General features: G+C 38.8%; 1 protein-coding gene across 2 annotated transcripts in view; it reads left to right on the top strand.

Annotated features, from left to right (window-relative positions):
* CHUK (component of inhibitor of nuclear factor kappa B kinase complex) overlaps positions 1-15,444 on the top strand; it is a 38,595-nt gene extending 23,151 nt beyond the window's left edge. The window contains exons 17-21 of one of the 2 annotated variants that reach the window (XM_020870588.2): positions 10,279-10,375; positions 10,667-10,814; positions 11,338-11,436; positions 13,421-13,520; positions 14,261-15,444. In XM_020870588.2, the coding sequence (XP_020726247.1) occupies positions 10,279-10,375; positions 10,667-10,814; positions 11,338-11,436; positions 13,421-13,489 (413 nt within the window). In that variant the 3' untranslated portion in view covers positions 13,490-13,520; positions 14,261-15,444. Of the gene's footprint in view, positions 1-10,278; positions 10,376-10,666; positions 10,815-11,337; positions 11,454-13,420; positions 13,521-14,260 lie in introns of both variants that reach the window. The other variant, XM_020870587.2, reaches the window with a different exon arrangement.

Below are 15,444 nucleotides of genomic sequence, written 5' to 3'. Positions count from 1 at the left end.
ACCATCTTTCTAGATTCTGTATATATGAGTTCAGTTCAGTTCAGTCACTCAGTCGTGTCCGACTCTTTCTGACCCCATGGACTGCAGCATGCCAGGCCTCCCTGTCCATCACCAACACCTGGAGTTTATTCAAACTCATGTCCATTGAGTTAGTGATGCCATCCAACCATCTCGTCCTCTGTCGTCCCCTTCTCCTCCTGCCCTCAACCTTTCCCAGCGTCAGAGTCTTTTCCAATGAGTCAGTTCTTCACATCAGATGGCCGAAGTATTAGAGTTTCAGCTTCAGCATCAGTCCTTCCAATGAATATTCGGGACCGATTTCCTTTAGGATGAACTGGTTGGATCTCCTTGCAGTCCAAGGGACTCTCAAGAGTCTTCTCCAGCACCATAGTTCAAAAGCATCAATTCTTCGGTGCTCAGCCTTCTTTATAGTCCAACTCTCACATCCATACATGACTACTGGAAAAACCATAGCTTTGACTAGATAGACCTTTGTTGACAACGTAATGTCTCTGCTTTTTAATAGGCTGTCTAGGTTGGTCGTAACTTTTCTTCCAGGGAGCAAGCATCTTTTAATATCATGGCTGCAGTCACCATCTGTAGTGATTTTGGAGCCCCCCAAAATAAAGTCTGTCACTATTTCCATTGTTTCCCCATCTATTTGCCACAGAGTGATGGGACCAGATGCCATGATCTTAGTTTCCTGAATGTTGAGTTTTAAGCCAACTTTTTCCTTCTCCTCTTTCACTTTGATCAAGAGGCTCTTTAATTCTTCTTTGCTTTCTGCCATAAGGGTGGTATCATCTGCACATCTGAGGTTATTGATATTTCTCCTGGCAATCTTGATTCTGGCTTATGCTTCATCCAGCCCAGCATTTCTCATGATGTACTCTGCACGTAAGTTAAATAAGTAGGGTGACAATATACAGCCTTAATGTACTCCTTTCCCAATTTGGAACCAGTCTGTTGTTCTATGTACAGTTCTAACTGTTGCATCTTGACCTGCATACAGATTTCTCAAGAGGCAGGTCAGGTGGTCTAGTATTCCCATCTCTTGAAGAATTTTCCATAGTTTGTTGTGATCCACACAGTCAAAGGCTTTAGTCAGTAAAGCAGAAGTAGATATATGTGTTAGTGTATGATAATTGTTTTTTTCTTTCTGACTTAATTCACTCTGTATAATGGGCTCTAGGTTCATCTACCTCATTGGGACTGACTCAAATGTGTTCCTTTTTATAGCTGAGTAATATTCCATTGTATATATATACCACAGCTTCTTTATGTGTTTATCTGTCAATGGACGTTGGGTTGCTTCCATGTCCTAGCTATTATAAATAGAGCTACAGTGAACATGGGTTACATTTGTCTTTTTCAATTTTGATTTCCACAGGGTACATGCCTAGTAGTGGAATTGCTGGGTCATATGGTGGTTTTATGGAGAAGGCAATGGCACCCCACTCCAGTACTTTTGCCTGGAAAATCCCATGGATGGAGGAGCCTGGTAGGCTGTAGTCCATGGAGTCGCTAAGAGTCGGACATGACTGAGTGACTTCCCTTTCACTTTTCACTTTCATGCATTGGAGAAGGAAATGGCAACCCACTCCAGTGTTCTTGCCTGGAGAATCCCAGGGACGGGAGAGCCTGGTGGGCTTCCGTCTATGGGGTCGCACAGAGTCGGAAACGACTGAAGTGACTTAGCAGCAGCAGCAGCATGGTGGTTTTATTCCTAGTTTGATAAGGAATCTCCATACTGTTCTCCATAGTGGCTGTATCAATTTGCATTCCCACCAGCAGTGCAAGGGAGTTCCCTTTTCTCCTTACCCTGTCTAGCATTTATTGTTTGTTGATTTTTTGATGGTGGCCATTCTGACTAGTGTGAGGTGATATCTCATTGAAGTTTTGATTTGCATTTCTCTAATAATGAGCGATGTTGAGCATCTTTTCATGTGTTTATTAGCCATCTGTATGTCTTTTTTGGAGAAATGTCTCTGTAGGTCTTTTGCCCATTTTTTTATTAGGTTGTTTGTTTTTCTAGTATTGACTTGTATGAGCTGCTTACATATTTTTGAAATTAGTCCTTTGTCAGTTGTTTCATTTGCTATTACTTTTTCCCATTCTGAGGGTTGTCTTTTCACCTTGTTTATAGTTTCACCTTGTTTATGTTTATAGCTTATAGCTTATGTTTTTGCTATGCAAAAACTTTTAAGTTTAATTAGGTCCCACTTATTTATTTTGAAATAGAGAAAATTTTAAAGGGAAGTGAAAGGAAGGAATGAAAGAGATAAAAGGAACTCAGAATAAGGGAAAGAGGAAGCAAGAAAATGTGTGGAAGATGTAAAAAAAAAAACAATGCTGCTTAAAATTAGAGACTGGGGGGACTTCCCTGGTGGCCCAGTGGCTGGGACTCTGTGCTCCCAAAGCAGGGGTCCCCGGGTTCAATCCCTGGTCAGGAAACTAGATCCCACATGCTGCAACTAAGATCTGGTGCAGCCAAAAAAAAAAAGAGAGATTGGGAAGAATTTGAGGCTGTGGATTCAGGCGTGGAATGGTCAGAAGGATGCCCATATGCTAGACCAAAACAGTGTACTTTGAAAATGATACCTTCCTCTGCACCTGGTTACTGGTTGCTTACTTCATTGACAAAACTGTTCATTTCTGTTGAACATCTGCTGAATACAGAGCATGTATTCATGCTGGATGGAAGCATGATGGAAGGTACACTGGATTGCGAATTACATGCATGTTCAGTTGTGTCCAGGGCTTCCCTGGTGGCTCAAAGGTTAAAACGTCTGCCTGCAATGCGGGAGACCCAGGTTTGATCCCTGGGTCAGGAAGATCCCCTGGAGAAGGAAATGGCAACCCACTCCAGTATTCTTGCCTGGAGAATCCCATGGACAGAGGAGCCTGGTGGGCTATAGTCCACAGGGTCGCAAAGAGTCAGACACAAGTGAGCGACTTAACTTCAGTTGTGTACAACTCTTTTTGACCCCACAGACTGTAGCCCACCATGCTCCTTTGTTCATGGGGTTTTTCCAGAATGAATACTGGACTGGGTTGCCATTTCCTCCTCCAGGGAATCTTCCAACCCAGGGATTGAACCCATGTCTCCTAAGTCTCCTGCATTACTGGAGAATTCTTTACAGCTCAGCCACCAGGAAAGCACTTGGATTAAGAATTAGAAGGCTTTAATTGTAAATTAGGCACTTTATTGAGCAAGTAACTTTTTTTCCTGGTATCTCATTTCCCTCTTCTGCAAAATGGAGTAGGAATCTAACTTTCGTAACTCAGTGACTATACATGGCATTATATTTGACAGGATGTTTGTGAAAGTGCCTGAAAACTATAGAATATTATGTATGTGCAAGATATTATCCTTCAGTTAAAAACTAATCTGTTTTGAAGGATTAGGGAAGAACTAAAAGGTGAAGTCTGTGCCCTGATCTGTTATATACTAAAATTGTAAACAAACAAAACCGTAACTTTTACACCTTAAAATTTACAAACACATGCAAATATTAAATAGTATGTAACAAATAACAAAATCTCCTCTACATTGGTTTTAACTGTAGTGGAATTTGTTCAGTTAATTTCTACAAACACGTATGAGATATGTATACAATAGGCATCTAACCCTGATTGAGAGTCATGGTTGGTTAGAGGAGGTTTCCTGCAGGAGATGACATCTGAGATGAGCCTTTAAGGATAAGTAGCTGTAGCTTGGTGAAAGAAGGTAGACTTTTATATGTGCAAGTATAATAGAGAAAGACACACACATGTAGCAGCTAGCATGTTTGAAGAAATGTATTGTGATTATAGAGTTTATAGAACGATTGGATTTTTTTTTATATTTATATTGGATTTATATTTTTATATTGGATATGTATATTGGTTTATATTGGATTATAGAGTTTCAGAAGGAGAAATGTGACTGGATCACAAAGAATCTGGCATGTCATAGTAACAGTTTTGGATTTCATCATGATGGCAAAGAGAAACCCTAAAAAGATAGAATCAGGAGAATGGCATGATCAGATTAGCATTTTAGAAATACTGCATTGGTAGCATTGTGGATAATGGATTAAAGTGTGGCTGGGTTAGAGACATTCATCAGTTATGAGGTTGTTGAGTAATTGTGGCACAGGATAAGGTAGGACATGAACTAAAGCAGGGAGCCTGAACTGTGGCAGTGGGGAGTGGCAGTGAAGAGAAGGAGGATAAAGGCAAGAGAGATATTTAGGAAGTAGAACTGATAATATAGGGTAATGGATTGGATATGGGTGGAAGGAGATGGGATAGAGAGTCATGGATGCCTGCCAAGTTTCTGGCTAGAGCAGTTGGGTGCTCTTAGCACCCAGTTCTAGTGGGTGAGGACTACTCACCATGATAGGAAGTATAGGAAAGATGACAGGCTTAATGGGAAAAGAAAATGGGTTTGTTTTTGTACATGTTGATGTTAAGGTGTCAGTGGAACATTTAAATAAGACGGACAATAGTATATATGTGTGTATGTATATATAAACACACATACATACACATATATATATGTGTATTGTATGTACATATGTATGCATGTATTGAACATGTGGATTTAGTGGAGAAGTCTAGACTGGATATTTAGCTGGTTTGAGAGTAATTAGCCATAGGAATAAAGTGATCATCTTGTATAGATATGTTGAATAAGAAAACCAAGGATGGACCTAGAGAACACCAGCATTCAAGAAATGGCTAGAAGCAGAAGAGTGTACAAAAAAGACTGAGGAATGACTTGAATGTATAGCAGGAATGATATGATGGGAATAGGACAGAGAATTTCAAGAAGAAAGTGATCAAGGTGAAATGCTAGAGATGTGGGTAATAAAAATGATAATGAAAATATCCATCGGACTTGGTAGTTTGGACATCATTGGTGATCTTGGTAAAATAATGGACTTTTGGGAACAGAACTAGATTGTAGTGGGCTGAGGAGGGAGTGGGATAGGAGGAAATGGAAAAGTCAGTCTAGATCAGCAGTTCTTAAAAGTGTAGCTCATGAACCCCTGAGGATCTGCAAAGGATCCCTTTAAGAGGAGTCAGTGAAGTCAAAACTGTTTTCACAATACTGGGATGTTATTTGCCTCTTTTACTATGTTGACATTTTCACTGATGCTGCAAAAACATTTGTGGGTAAACAGCTTGCACCTTGCTTAGCATGAATGAAGGCACCAGCACCAAAGTATGCTTATAGTCACTGATTTTCACCAGTATGGGTTCATAGTTTTAAAAAAAAAATGCCAGTTTCATTTAAGAGTGTCCTTGATAAGGCAGTAAAAATTCTAAAGAAATGTCTGCCCTTGGGTATATGTCTTTTTAATTTTCTCTGTGACAAATGGAAGGTACTCATGAAGTGCTTCTGTTACATGCTGAGATATGAAAGTGAAAGTCACTCAGTCATATCCAACTGTGACCCCATGGACCATACAGTCCATGGAATTCTCCAGGCCAGAATACTGGAGTGGGTAGCCTTTCCCTTCCCCAGGGGATCTTCCCAACCCAGGGATCAAACATAGGTCTCCCGCACTGCAGGTGGATTCTTCACCAGCTGAGCCACAAGGGAAGCCCAAGAATACTGGAGTGGGTAGCCTATCCCTTCTCCAGGGGATCTTCCCGACCCAGGAATCGAACCAGGGTCTCCTGCATTGCAAGCGGATTCTTTACCAACTGAGCTATGAGGGAAGCCCTGCTGAGGTATGACGGTAGCCCTGCTGAGGTATGACGGTTGTCCTAAGGAAAACCACATCAGCAGTTGTTGACATTGCTTGTGGACCAGCCTCTTTAACAGAACACCATTTTTACTTGGAACAATGATCATCAGATAAACTGTGTGGTTCTTCAGATTTGGGTATGTGGCAGATATTTTCTAAAAATTAATGGAGCATGACCGTCACTTGAAGGATAAAAAAACAACAATATTAGTTGTCAATGATAAAATTCCATGTTTCAAGCAAAAAATTAGAATGTAGGAAAACTTCTATCCATCATCCAAAATTTGTCAGCTTCTCAATACTTAAATACTTTTCTGATAAGATTGGTGGTGTTATTAAAAAGATTTGCAAAAATGTAATGCCAATACTCTCACTAAATTTTTTGAGGAAAATACAGTTATTTTGGATTAAAATGTTTTAATAATGAATTTATGTTATTTTTAATGAATAAATAAGTATTTTTATATTTCTCAATTTAATTCCTAAAAAACCCTGGGGTTCTTAAGGATTTTTGAGTGTAGGTGTCCTGAGACCAGTAAGTTTGAAACCTGGTTATCTAGGCTATTCTTTCCTGAAGCTTGGCTGTTAAGGAACGAAGAGAGATGAGCAGCTCAGAGAGGTTGAAGAATGAAGAGAAGTCAATTTTCAGAAGAAAGACTTAAGCTTGTTTATGCGCTTGGGGCCAAAAGCCTGTGGAGAGGGAAGTCTCTGAACAACTTTGAGGGGCTGACTCCAGAGAATAGTGGGAGGGGTTGGGCTTGTTGCTTCTGATCTTAGAGAGGGAGATGTGTGTGGATACAGACACTTCTGTGGGTATAGGGGGTGAAAGGTGAGAATCTTACTGCTTTACAGCCTCCTATTCCAAAGTAAGATGTTGGGCTAACTGCAACAGAAGAGATGTGACATCATAGATTTAACGAGTATGCTAAACAAGTATGCTTTTGAAAACTGATGTGTGCAGTGGCAGATGTTGCTGGTCCAGGACATTTATTAAGAATCCAGAGCAGAAGTGAAAACCTGTGAATTAGTTAGGACAGCAGAGAGAATGAAAGCTTGTTTTGATGGTAATGTTTAGTAGCTTGGATACAGAAAACTGATAGAGCAGGTGGTTAGACTGATCTAGGGTTAGGATATTGCTGACAATAAGGGGACAGAAAAGTTGAAAATAATGACCAAAAAAATGATAGAAGTTAGAGTAAAATACTGAGATTTAAGATTTCAAATACAGCAAGGCTAACTTTTTTCCTTTAATCGGTATTCATTACTCTCCATCTCCTGACCAATGAATCAGATATTGTAGATGAAGATATATAAAATTCCATCCATTGACTCAGTCAAATTAACTTTCCACAGTCATTGATAAAATTTGTTTGGATTATTCTTACAAATCTTTGCAGTAGTCACAGGTATCAGCATATCACAGGGCCTAGAAATAAAGTTGCTATCCAAAGAACTGATACTCACCTCAACTGACAAGTTGTGACAAGAAGTTTTGTCTATTGTTGGGGCTAATATAATCAGACTTGAGGTATATGGTCTTTGGTATCTTTTTCCAGTTCAGAGTTGACTTGAGATTCTTGTTCAGCTGCAAATGGTGAAAACCAACTTTACCCATGCTTTATGTTGGAGTAGGTTAAAGTTCTGAGGTCGTTGACCATCTAAAAGAGCTATATTCCATATAGTTATATGGCAAAGCTGTTGGGCTTGATCTGTGGGATTTATTAATAAGAGCTGTTTGGAGAGAAGCCTTTTGGGAGTCTCTGTCTGTGGTTGTTTTTGAGGGAGAGACAGAGAAAAAGATGTGTGGGAACTAAAGCTGAGTACTTGGGAAGGTCTTTACCGTGCTAACACAGGACACAACTTTTTAAAAATCTCTTTTGATATTCCTTTCATAGTAAAATGTGGGTAACATCAGTAGCCATTTCTTGGGACTCCTGTGAGTATTAAATGAGAAAACTGTAAGTGGATAATAGCATATAATAATAATAGTATTTTTGCATTCGAGATTAATTATTGTCTGGGAAAATGCCAGCATGATCCATGACCAAACTTCCAATTTTTTAAAACTTAAATAGCCATTTTCTGAAACATAACAGTTAATGCTAGTTTTGGGGTTTGCTTTTTAAATGAGGTGGCATCTCCTGTAATGGTAGAATTTACTGTGACCACCATCCCACCACCATCCCATTTGAGGATCTTTGTCAGCTGCCAGTTTACTTTGAGATGTCATACTGCCCTCAAACTGAACTTTCAAGATGTCTACAGGTCCTTTTATGCATCAGATTTGGCTTAAGTTGATCAGCTTTTTTCAGTGTTTTCATGGGTATAAACAGATGGATAAACATGAAATTTCAGGCAACCTAGCTGGAACTCCTTTGAGTCAGTGAAAGTTTGATGAATTGTTGTACTGCTTCTAAATACATTTTGTTAGTCATCTAAGAAAAATTGTTCTCTTGTTCAGAAAGCTGCATATATATCTGGGGTTTGAATTAGCCAACATAATCCTTCTCAAAACAGAGAAGATACAGTGTCTTTGAATATACAGTGATAAATCTATGTGTACATTGTTGTTCTTTAGTCGCTAAGTCCTGTCCGACTCTTTGTGACCCCACGGAGTGCCTCACACTAGGCTTCCCTGTCTTTCACTATCTCCCGGAGTTTGCTCAAACTCATGTCCATTGAGTCAGTGATGCCATCCAACCATCTCATCCTCTGTCACCCCCTTTTCCTGCTGCCTTCAATCTTTCCCAGCATCAGGGTCTTTTCCAGTGAGTCAGTTCTTCGCATCAGATGACCAAAGTATTGGAACTTCAACATTAGTCCTTCCAATAAATATTCAGGGTTGATTTCCTTTAGGATTGCCTAGTTTCATCTCCTTGCTGTCCAAAGGATTCTCAAGAGTCTTCTCTAGCACCACAGTTCGAAAGCATCAATTCTTCAGCGCTCATTCTTCTTTATGGTCCAACTCTCACATCCATACATGACTCCTGGAAAAACCATAGCTTTGACTGTGATGGACCTTTGTTGGCAAAAGTGATGTCTCTGATTTTTAATACTCTGTCTAGGTTTGTCATAGCTTTTCTTCCAAGGAGTAAGCATTTTTTAATTTCGTGGGTGCAGTCACCATCCACAGTGATTTTGGAGCCCATGAAAATAAAACCTGTCACTGTTTCCATTGTTTCCTGATCTATTTGCCATGAAGTGATGGTACCAGATGCCATGATCTTAAATTTTTGAATGTTGAGTTTTAAGTCAGCTTTTTCACTTTTCTCTTTCACCCTCATCCAGAGGCTCTTTAATTCCTCTTTGCCACTCTTTTTTAGAGTGGCATCATCTACATATCTGAGATTGTTGATGTTTCTCCTGGCAATCTTGATTCCAGCTTGTGAGTCATCCATCCTGGCATTTTGCATGATGTACTCTCCATATAATTTAAATAAGCAGGGTGACAATATACAGCCATGACTCCTTTCCCAATTTGGAACCAGTCCATTGTTCCATGTCCAGTTCTAACTGTTGCTTCTTGGCCTGGAGACAGGTAATGGTCTGATATTCCCATTTCTTGAAGAATTTTCCACAGTTGTGATCCACACTGTCAAAGGCTTTCGCATAGTCAACAAAGCAGATTTTTTTTTTAATTCCCTTGCTTTTTCTGTGAATCAGTGGATGTTGCCATTTGATCTCTGGTTCTGTCTGCCATTTCTAAATTCAACTTTTACATCTGGAAGTTCTCAGTTCATGTATTGTTGAAGCCTAGCTTGAAGGATTTTGAGTATTACCTTGCTAACATGTGAAATGAGCACAATTATACGTTAGTTTGAGGCATTGCCTTTCTTTGGGATTGGAATGAAAACTGACCTATTCCAGTTCTGCAGCCACTGCTGAACTTTCCAAATTTGCTAGCATATTGATGCACTACTTTAGCAGCAGCATCTTTTAGGGTTTTAAATAGCTCAGCTGGAATTCCATCACCTCCACTAGCCTTGCTGGTAATGCTTCCTAAGGCCACTTGACTTCACACTCCAGGATGTTCTAGGTCAGTGACCACATATCATGGTTACCTGGTCATGAAGACCTTTTTTGTATAGTCGTTCTGTGTATTCTTGCCACCTGGGGCTTCCCTGATGACTCAGATGGTAAAGAATCTGCCTGTAATGCAGGACATCCGGGTTTGATCCCTGGATTGGGTAATCCCCTGGAGAAAGGGAATGGCTACCCACTCCAGTGTTCTTGCCTGGAGAATCCATGGACAGAGGAGCCTGGCGGACTGTGGTCCAGGGGGTTGAAGAGTCAGACACAACTGAGCAACTAACACGTTCTTTTTCATGTATACATATATACACACAAAGACAGACTTTGTTTTCAGTTATATGATTATTTATAGATATATAATCATAAAACCTTTTATACTAATTTAGTTTTGAAGTTAAATGGAGATGTTATTTAAGACGTTTCAGATTTTTAGGAATTTTTTGTTTAGGGCTGGTTTGTTTAATGCAGAAGAGAGGTTATACCTACTGACTGAGTTCTTTCATAGATCACTCCTACAGCGACAGCACGGAGATGGTGAAAATCATTGTGCATACTGTGCAGAGTCAGGACCGCGTTCTCAAGGAGCTGTTTGGTCATCTGAGGTAGAAATATTGTTTTGTTTTCTACTGAAAAGCCAGGGAACCTTTGCCAGGTTCCTTTTAAAACGTAATACCCCTTTCTGGTACATATACTAGACCCAGGAAGAGTACTGGCAGCATGCTGCAGAGCTTAGCCATGACTGCATGCATTTAGTGTCCTCTCGGTGTGCACTGCTTTGCAGATCAGTCACTAAATCTGTGCTGATTGTGACTCATTCCCCCAGGTGGGTTTGGGAGTATGGGGTACAGTCTTGGGGGATATGTAAGTGTCTGACACAGATTTTACCTCTCCAGCAAGTTGTTGGGCTGTAAGCAGAAGATTATTGATCTACTGCCCAAGGTGGAAATGGCCCTCAGTAACATCAAAGAAGCTGACAATACTGTCATGTTTATGCAGGGAAAGAGACAGAAAGAAATATGGCATCTCCTTAAAATTGCCTGTGTAAGTAATTTTTAATATGAATTATTTAATATGATACTAATTTGCTGTTATCCCCTACAAAAGGGTTTTTTATTAGCATGATTTCTGTCCTCTTGAAGACATATGTATTTTATGTTGGGTTGATGCTCATGTTCTTTGCTTGGTGTCTCACTAGTGATTCAGATGTAGGACTTCATGATCTTTCTTCATTTTCTCTCTCCTTTCTAGTCTCCTGTTTTTATACTCCTCCCAACCCTAGACCACTGTGGTCACCCAGCCCAACTTGGGGATAGATGTGCCTGGCTAATTTGAAAAACCAGTCCTTGGTTCAACTGAAGCTTTTCCTCCAACTAAAGTAGAATGGAAGGATGGATACATCTGATTTTAGTCAATGAAGAAAGAGGTCCAGGACAGGATAATTTGTAGGGTGTGTAACAGTGGAGATAGTTTTGTACAGAAATACTCTGGTTGTGCATAAAAGTAGTGATAGAAATGTGTCTTAGGAATATGAATGCTTGCCTGTAATTTTATTTTTTTCCTTCAGACACAGAGTTCTGCTCGGTCTCTAGGATCCAGTCTAGAAGGTGTAACCCCTCAGCTGCCCCCAACTTCAGCAGAACGTGAACATCCTCTGTCATGCGTGGTAACTCCTCAAGATGGGTGGGTTCACTTTGTTACAATAGATAGTTGTGTGTTCAAGAGCAGTGGTGGGAATGAGACAGTAGAGTGAAGTGGTTAAGATGTAATCTTCACTGCCTTATAGACCAGGATTGAATCCTGATTGTCCCTTTGTAATAACCCCACACAATTAACTTTACTGTTTTAATGTTCACATTTCCTCTCCTGTAAAATGGGAAGTGCTATGAAAATTCAGCTAGACAGTATATTTGGGAAGTGAATCCTTAACAAATGTTACTTCTTATTAGCTCAATCCAAGTTCTAAGTTCTTATTGACTTATTAAACCTTTTAGCCATACTTTATTCCTAAATTTATCATTTATCTCTTAAGAATTTATGCTTTTTGCAGTTGTCATTTTAGGGCCTTTGATCACCCCTCTAATGGAATTGAGTTTAATCTACTCATTTTATAACTTAGTATTCTTTTTTTTTTTAACTTAGTATTCTTAAAATCAGACTATTTTCAGTGCCTTAAATCATTTTTGGAAACAACTCAAGTTTGAAGTCCTATATTTTCTTTTAATTCCTACTCTTCTGCTAAAAGCTGAATGACTATCCATTTCTGTTATTTTTCTCAGCATGAGATGTGCAGTATCTAGAGCCAGTGGCTCTTTGCTAGCTTGTATATTGTCGCTTTTCTTACAACTCATAGAGACCTCTACAGTACCAGCATTTCCTGGAAGCTCTGCCCATAATTAGTTTTGCAGAGGTGCAGCCGTGTAACATCACTGCTCAGGAGGTCAGCAGCTGCACATTCTGTACTCTGCTTTTATGAGAGAAAAGCACATGGCAGGAAGGCAAGCTGATACCAGGTATTTTATCTTCTTAAAGAAAGCAAGTTCTAGGGTATATTTTAGGGTCATTATGCATTTGGTCCAATGTAATACATCCACAGCTATAGCATAGACTATAATTAGTTATATGGACTTTAGGAAATATTTCATTAATCAGAGTTGATGCAAATAAAGTTTAATATCTTTTTGCTTTCATTAGAGGCATTTGGGTTTATTAGAGAATGCAAATGGTTGCAAATGTTACCTCTATACAAGTGATTTTCAGTGTGAGGTTATGATTGTTTGCAAAAATATATTCACCAGGAATTTTAAAATATATTTTCCAAGAGGAAAACTGGTTTCAGTAATAATATACCTGTGGTACTTAACCACAAGGATTGGGGACTGTTGACCTCAATTTTTCTCTCTGTTGAATAAGCTGAATGAGAATTTAGTTCTAACAGTGACCATCTTCCATGGCCTGGAATTGGTTCTACTAGGGTAGGGACTGAGGGTTAGTAAAAGGTAAGGATGGAGGCCATATAGAGGAGGAAAGTATAGAAGATAGAAATCAGATTCAGGATTGTCCTCAAATTTCCAAGGATACTTCTTGGTTCTTGGCAGGTCCCCTGTCACAGTTTTCTTCTGCTGTCCTCAGGAATCAGCTTGCTTTTCTTTTTTATTGCTGTCATCTATATTTTCCAGTTTTTTTTCACCTTCCCTGATCTTTGCAGAAAAGATAGTTTATCTTTTCTATCTCTTCCCCTACATTTGTGTCTCAGAAGTAAGCATGCTGATGGTTTTGCTACTTGTAAGGAAAAGGAACTGTTCTAGAAACAAAAAGAGAGCTTTCATCTGGCTGTGCCACAGGATCTCTTTTTCCCTGAATGAGCATTTTCAGGGGTAAAAAGTTGTATGTAAGTGCCACTTATATTTCAGAGGAAAATCAGATTGGCATCATAGTGGACTCCTTATCATTAGAGCTGGACAGAGGCAGCAGCCTGGAGTAACAAACAGGCCTCTGCCTCTGGGTGGGAGGATGAGCAAACTGAAGACAACAGGAATCAGCTGCCTTTGGTTGCTGGGTTGTGGTGTTGTAGGAAGAGCAGTATCATCCTGACCCTGAAGATCAGAAAGTAGAGGAAATTCATATGCCCTTTTGCTTTCATTCCACAGGGAGACTTTAGCACAAATGATAGAAGAAAATTTGAACTGTCTTGGCCATTTAAGCACTATTATTCATGAAGCAAATGAAAAACAGGGCAACAGTATGATGGTAAGTTTTATATGAATATGGATGTGTGTTTTAAGTGTGTTGGGTGCAAAGGGTTTAACTTTCCATGCTGGACTTATCTGGTGTTTGGGATTCAGTTGGGGAATAGAACTCAGAGGAAAGAGCATTTGAGGAATGCTTAACCTCAACTCCCCATCTTCTCTTACTCATGGATATACTAGGATTATGCCATCAGTAATCTTTATAGCATTTCTGGTCAAGTTAAATGATTGGTGAGCTTTCTTTGCAGTGTGACCACTGAAATCAAATGGCCTGTACTTTTTTGCTTCTGCAGTCAGTTTTCTCCAGTAAGATGGGACATAATTTGTACTGTAATTCAAATATAGTTAACTGTTTTGTGCAAAATGAATAATGTTAATATGGTTATTAACAGAAGTGTTTTTATGAAGATTTGATTGCTATGAATTATTGATTTGTTAAAACTTGGAGAAACTACAATAAAATATTTACTGAATTAACTTTTACTATATTTAGTCTTCATATTAGTTCTTTGTTACTTCCTCTTTCATTATTTGCTTCAAATATCTGAAAACTCCGAAATTTTTTTTTGTTAGTAGAAATTAAGGTAAACTAAACTCTTTAATTGTAACTTATTTGTACTTTGGTTTTTCAACTTTGATTATAAAATCTCCAAATAAACAGAAAACTTGCGAAAATGAATACCCATATACCTACCGCTTAGAGTCAGCATCTAATGGTAACTTTTTCATGCCTGGTTTTAGAGTCTTGATTGGAGTTGGTTAACAGAATGACTTGCCACTTAGTGACTTTCCTGAAACCTATGAAGTTGTTGCTGCACATGTTGGACATTTGTTTTTCTCCTATGAAACCATTCTTCAAATACCAGTCAATGGAAGAAATGACTATGATCAGAAACTCCACATGATTTTACAGCATAATATTTGACTCTGGGTAATTTTAACCTCTGAACAGATAGAATTTTATGAGTCAGTGGACTTAAATCCATTTGTCTTCAAACCTGGTAAAACATTACTTACTTAACTGATTCTTTCAACATTTAACTTTTGGGCATGAGGCCAAAATAATGTATACAGAGAAGATCTCAACATGTATCCTAAGTAAAGTGTTTGCCTGTGTTTCTGTGGAAGAGACTGCTTGTGTTGTACTTGTGTTGCACTTAACAGTGCTCTTCCCAGCATCATAAGAGTTTGATCCCATTTTCCATTTTACCGCACATTTGATTGTATCCCTTTCCTATGAAAGGGACTGTGCATTTGTGCCTTTAATACCAATTGATTCTTCCAAATCTTGTTAAGTGTGCTATGTGTATATGTATTTAAGATGTACATTTAATAATATCAAAAAGAAGATGCGTGTTAATTTATAATGTATTTGAAAGCTTATCTGTGTTTTCATTTGTAAAAATGGGTCTTTTAAGGAATCTTTCATGTCTTGTCATACAAATTTATAAAGATCTGCACTCCTTATCTGTAATTCCAAAATCCAAAAATCTTTGAAAGATTTTTCATAAGATTGATGACAAAATTCATCTGCTTGCACGTCCAACGAGAACTGACATTGAGTCAACTTATCCCATTTAGTGTGAATATTCTTTTCTTTTGCTGCAGAAATATTACTGTATTTGATTGTTTGGGGGAGGGTGCTGCCACAGACCCTGCCTGATGTTTTATGTAGTCTGGTATATGCACTGAATTACCTTTCTAAAATCTGAAAATTTCATAATTCTGAAGCATCTGGCCCCAAGGGTTTCAAGACAAGATTGGGGGCCTTCAGGATGGTATGGCCGCAGACAGGGTTTCAGATAAAGGATTGTGGATCTATCATCTGTTAAATAATTTAGAAGGTATTACTTGTTTAAAAAATGTGAAATGTTTTTGTATTCTAGACAGTTTTTCACTTTGTGTATTAAACAATTTTTAAATTA

This window comes from Odocoileus virginianus, chromosome 7 (assembly GCF_023699985.2).
Source record: "Odocoileus virginianus isolate 20LAN1187 ecotype Illinois chromosome 7, Ovbor_1.2, whole genome shotgun sequence".
NCBI classification, from domain to species: Eukaryota; Metazoa; Chordata; class Mammalia; order Artiodactyla; family Cervidae; genus Odocoileus; species Odocoileus virginianus.
Note: the sequence above shows the minus strand (reverse complement) of the source record. Positions and strands in the feature narration are given on the sequence as shown.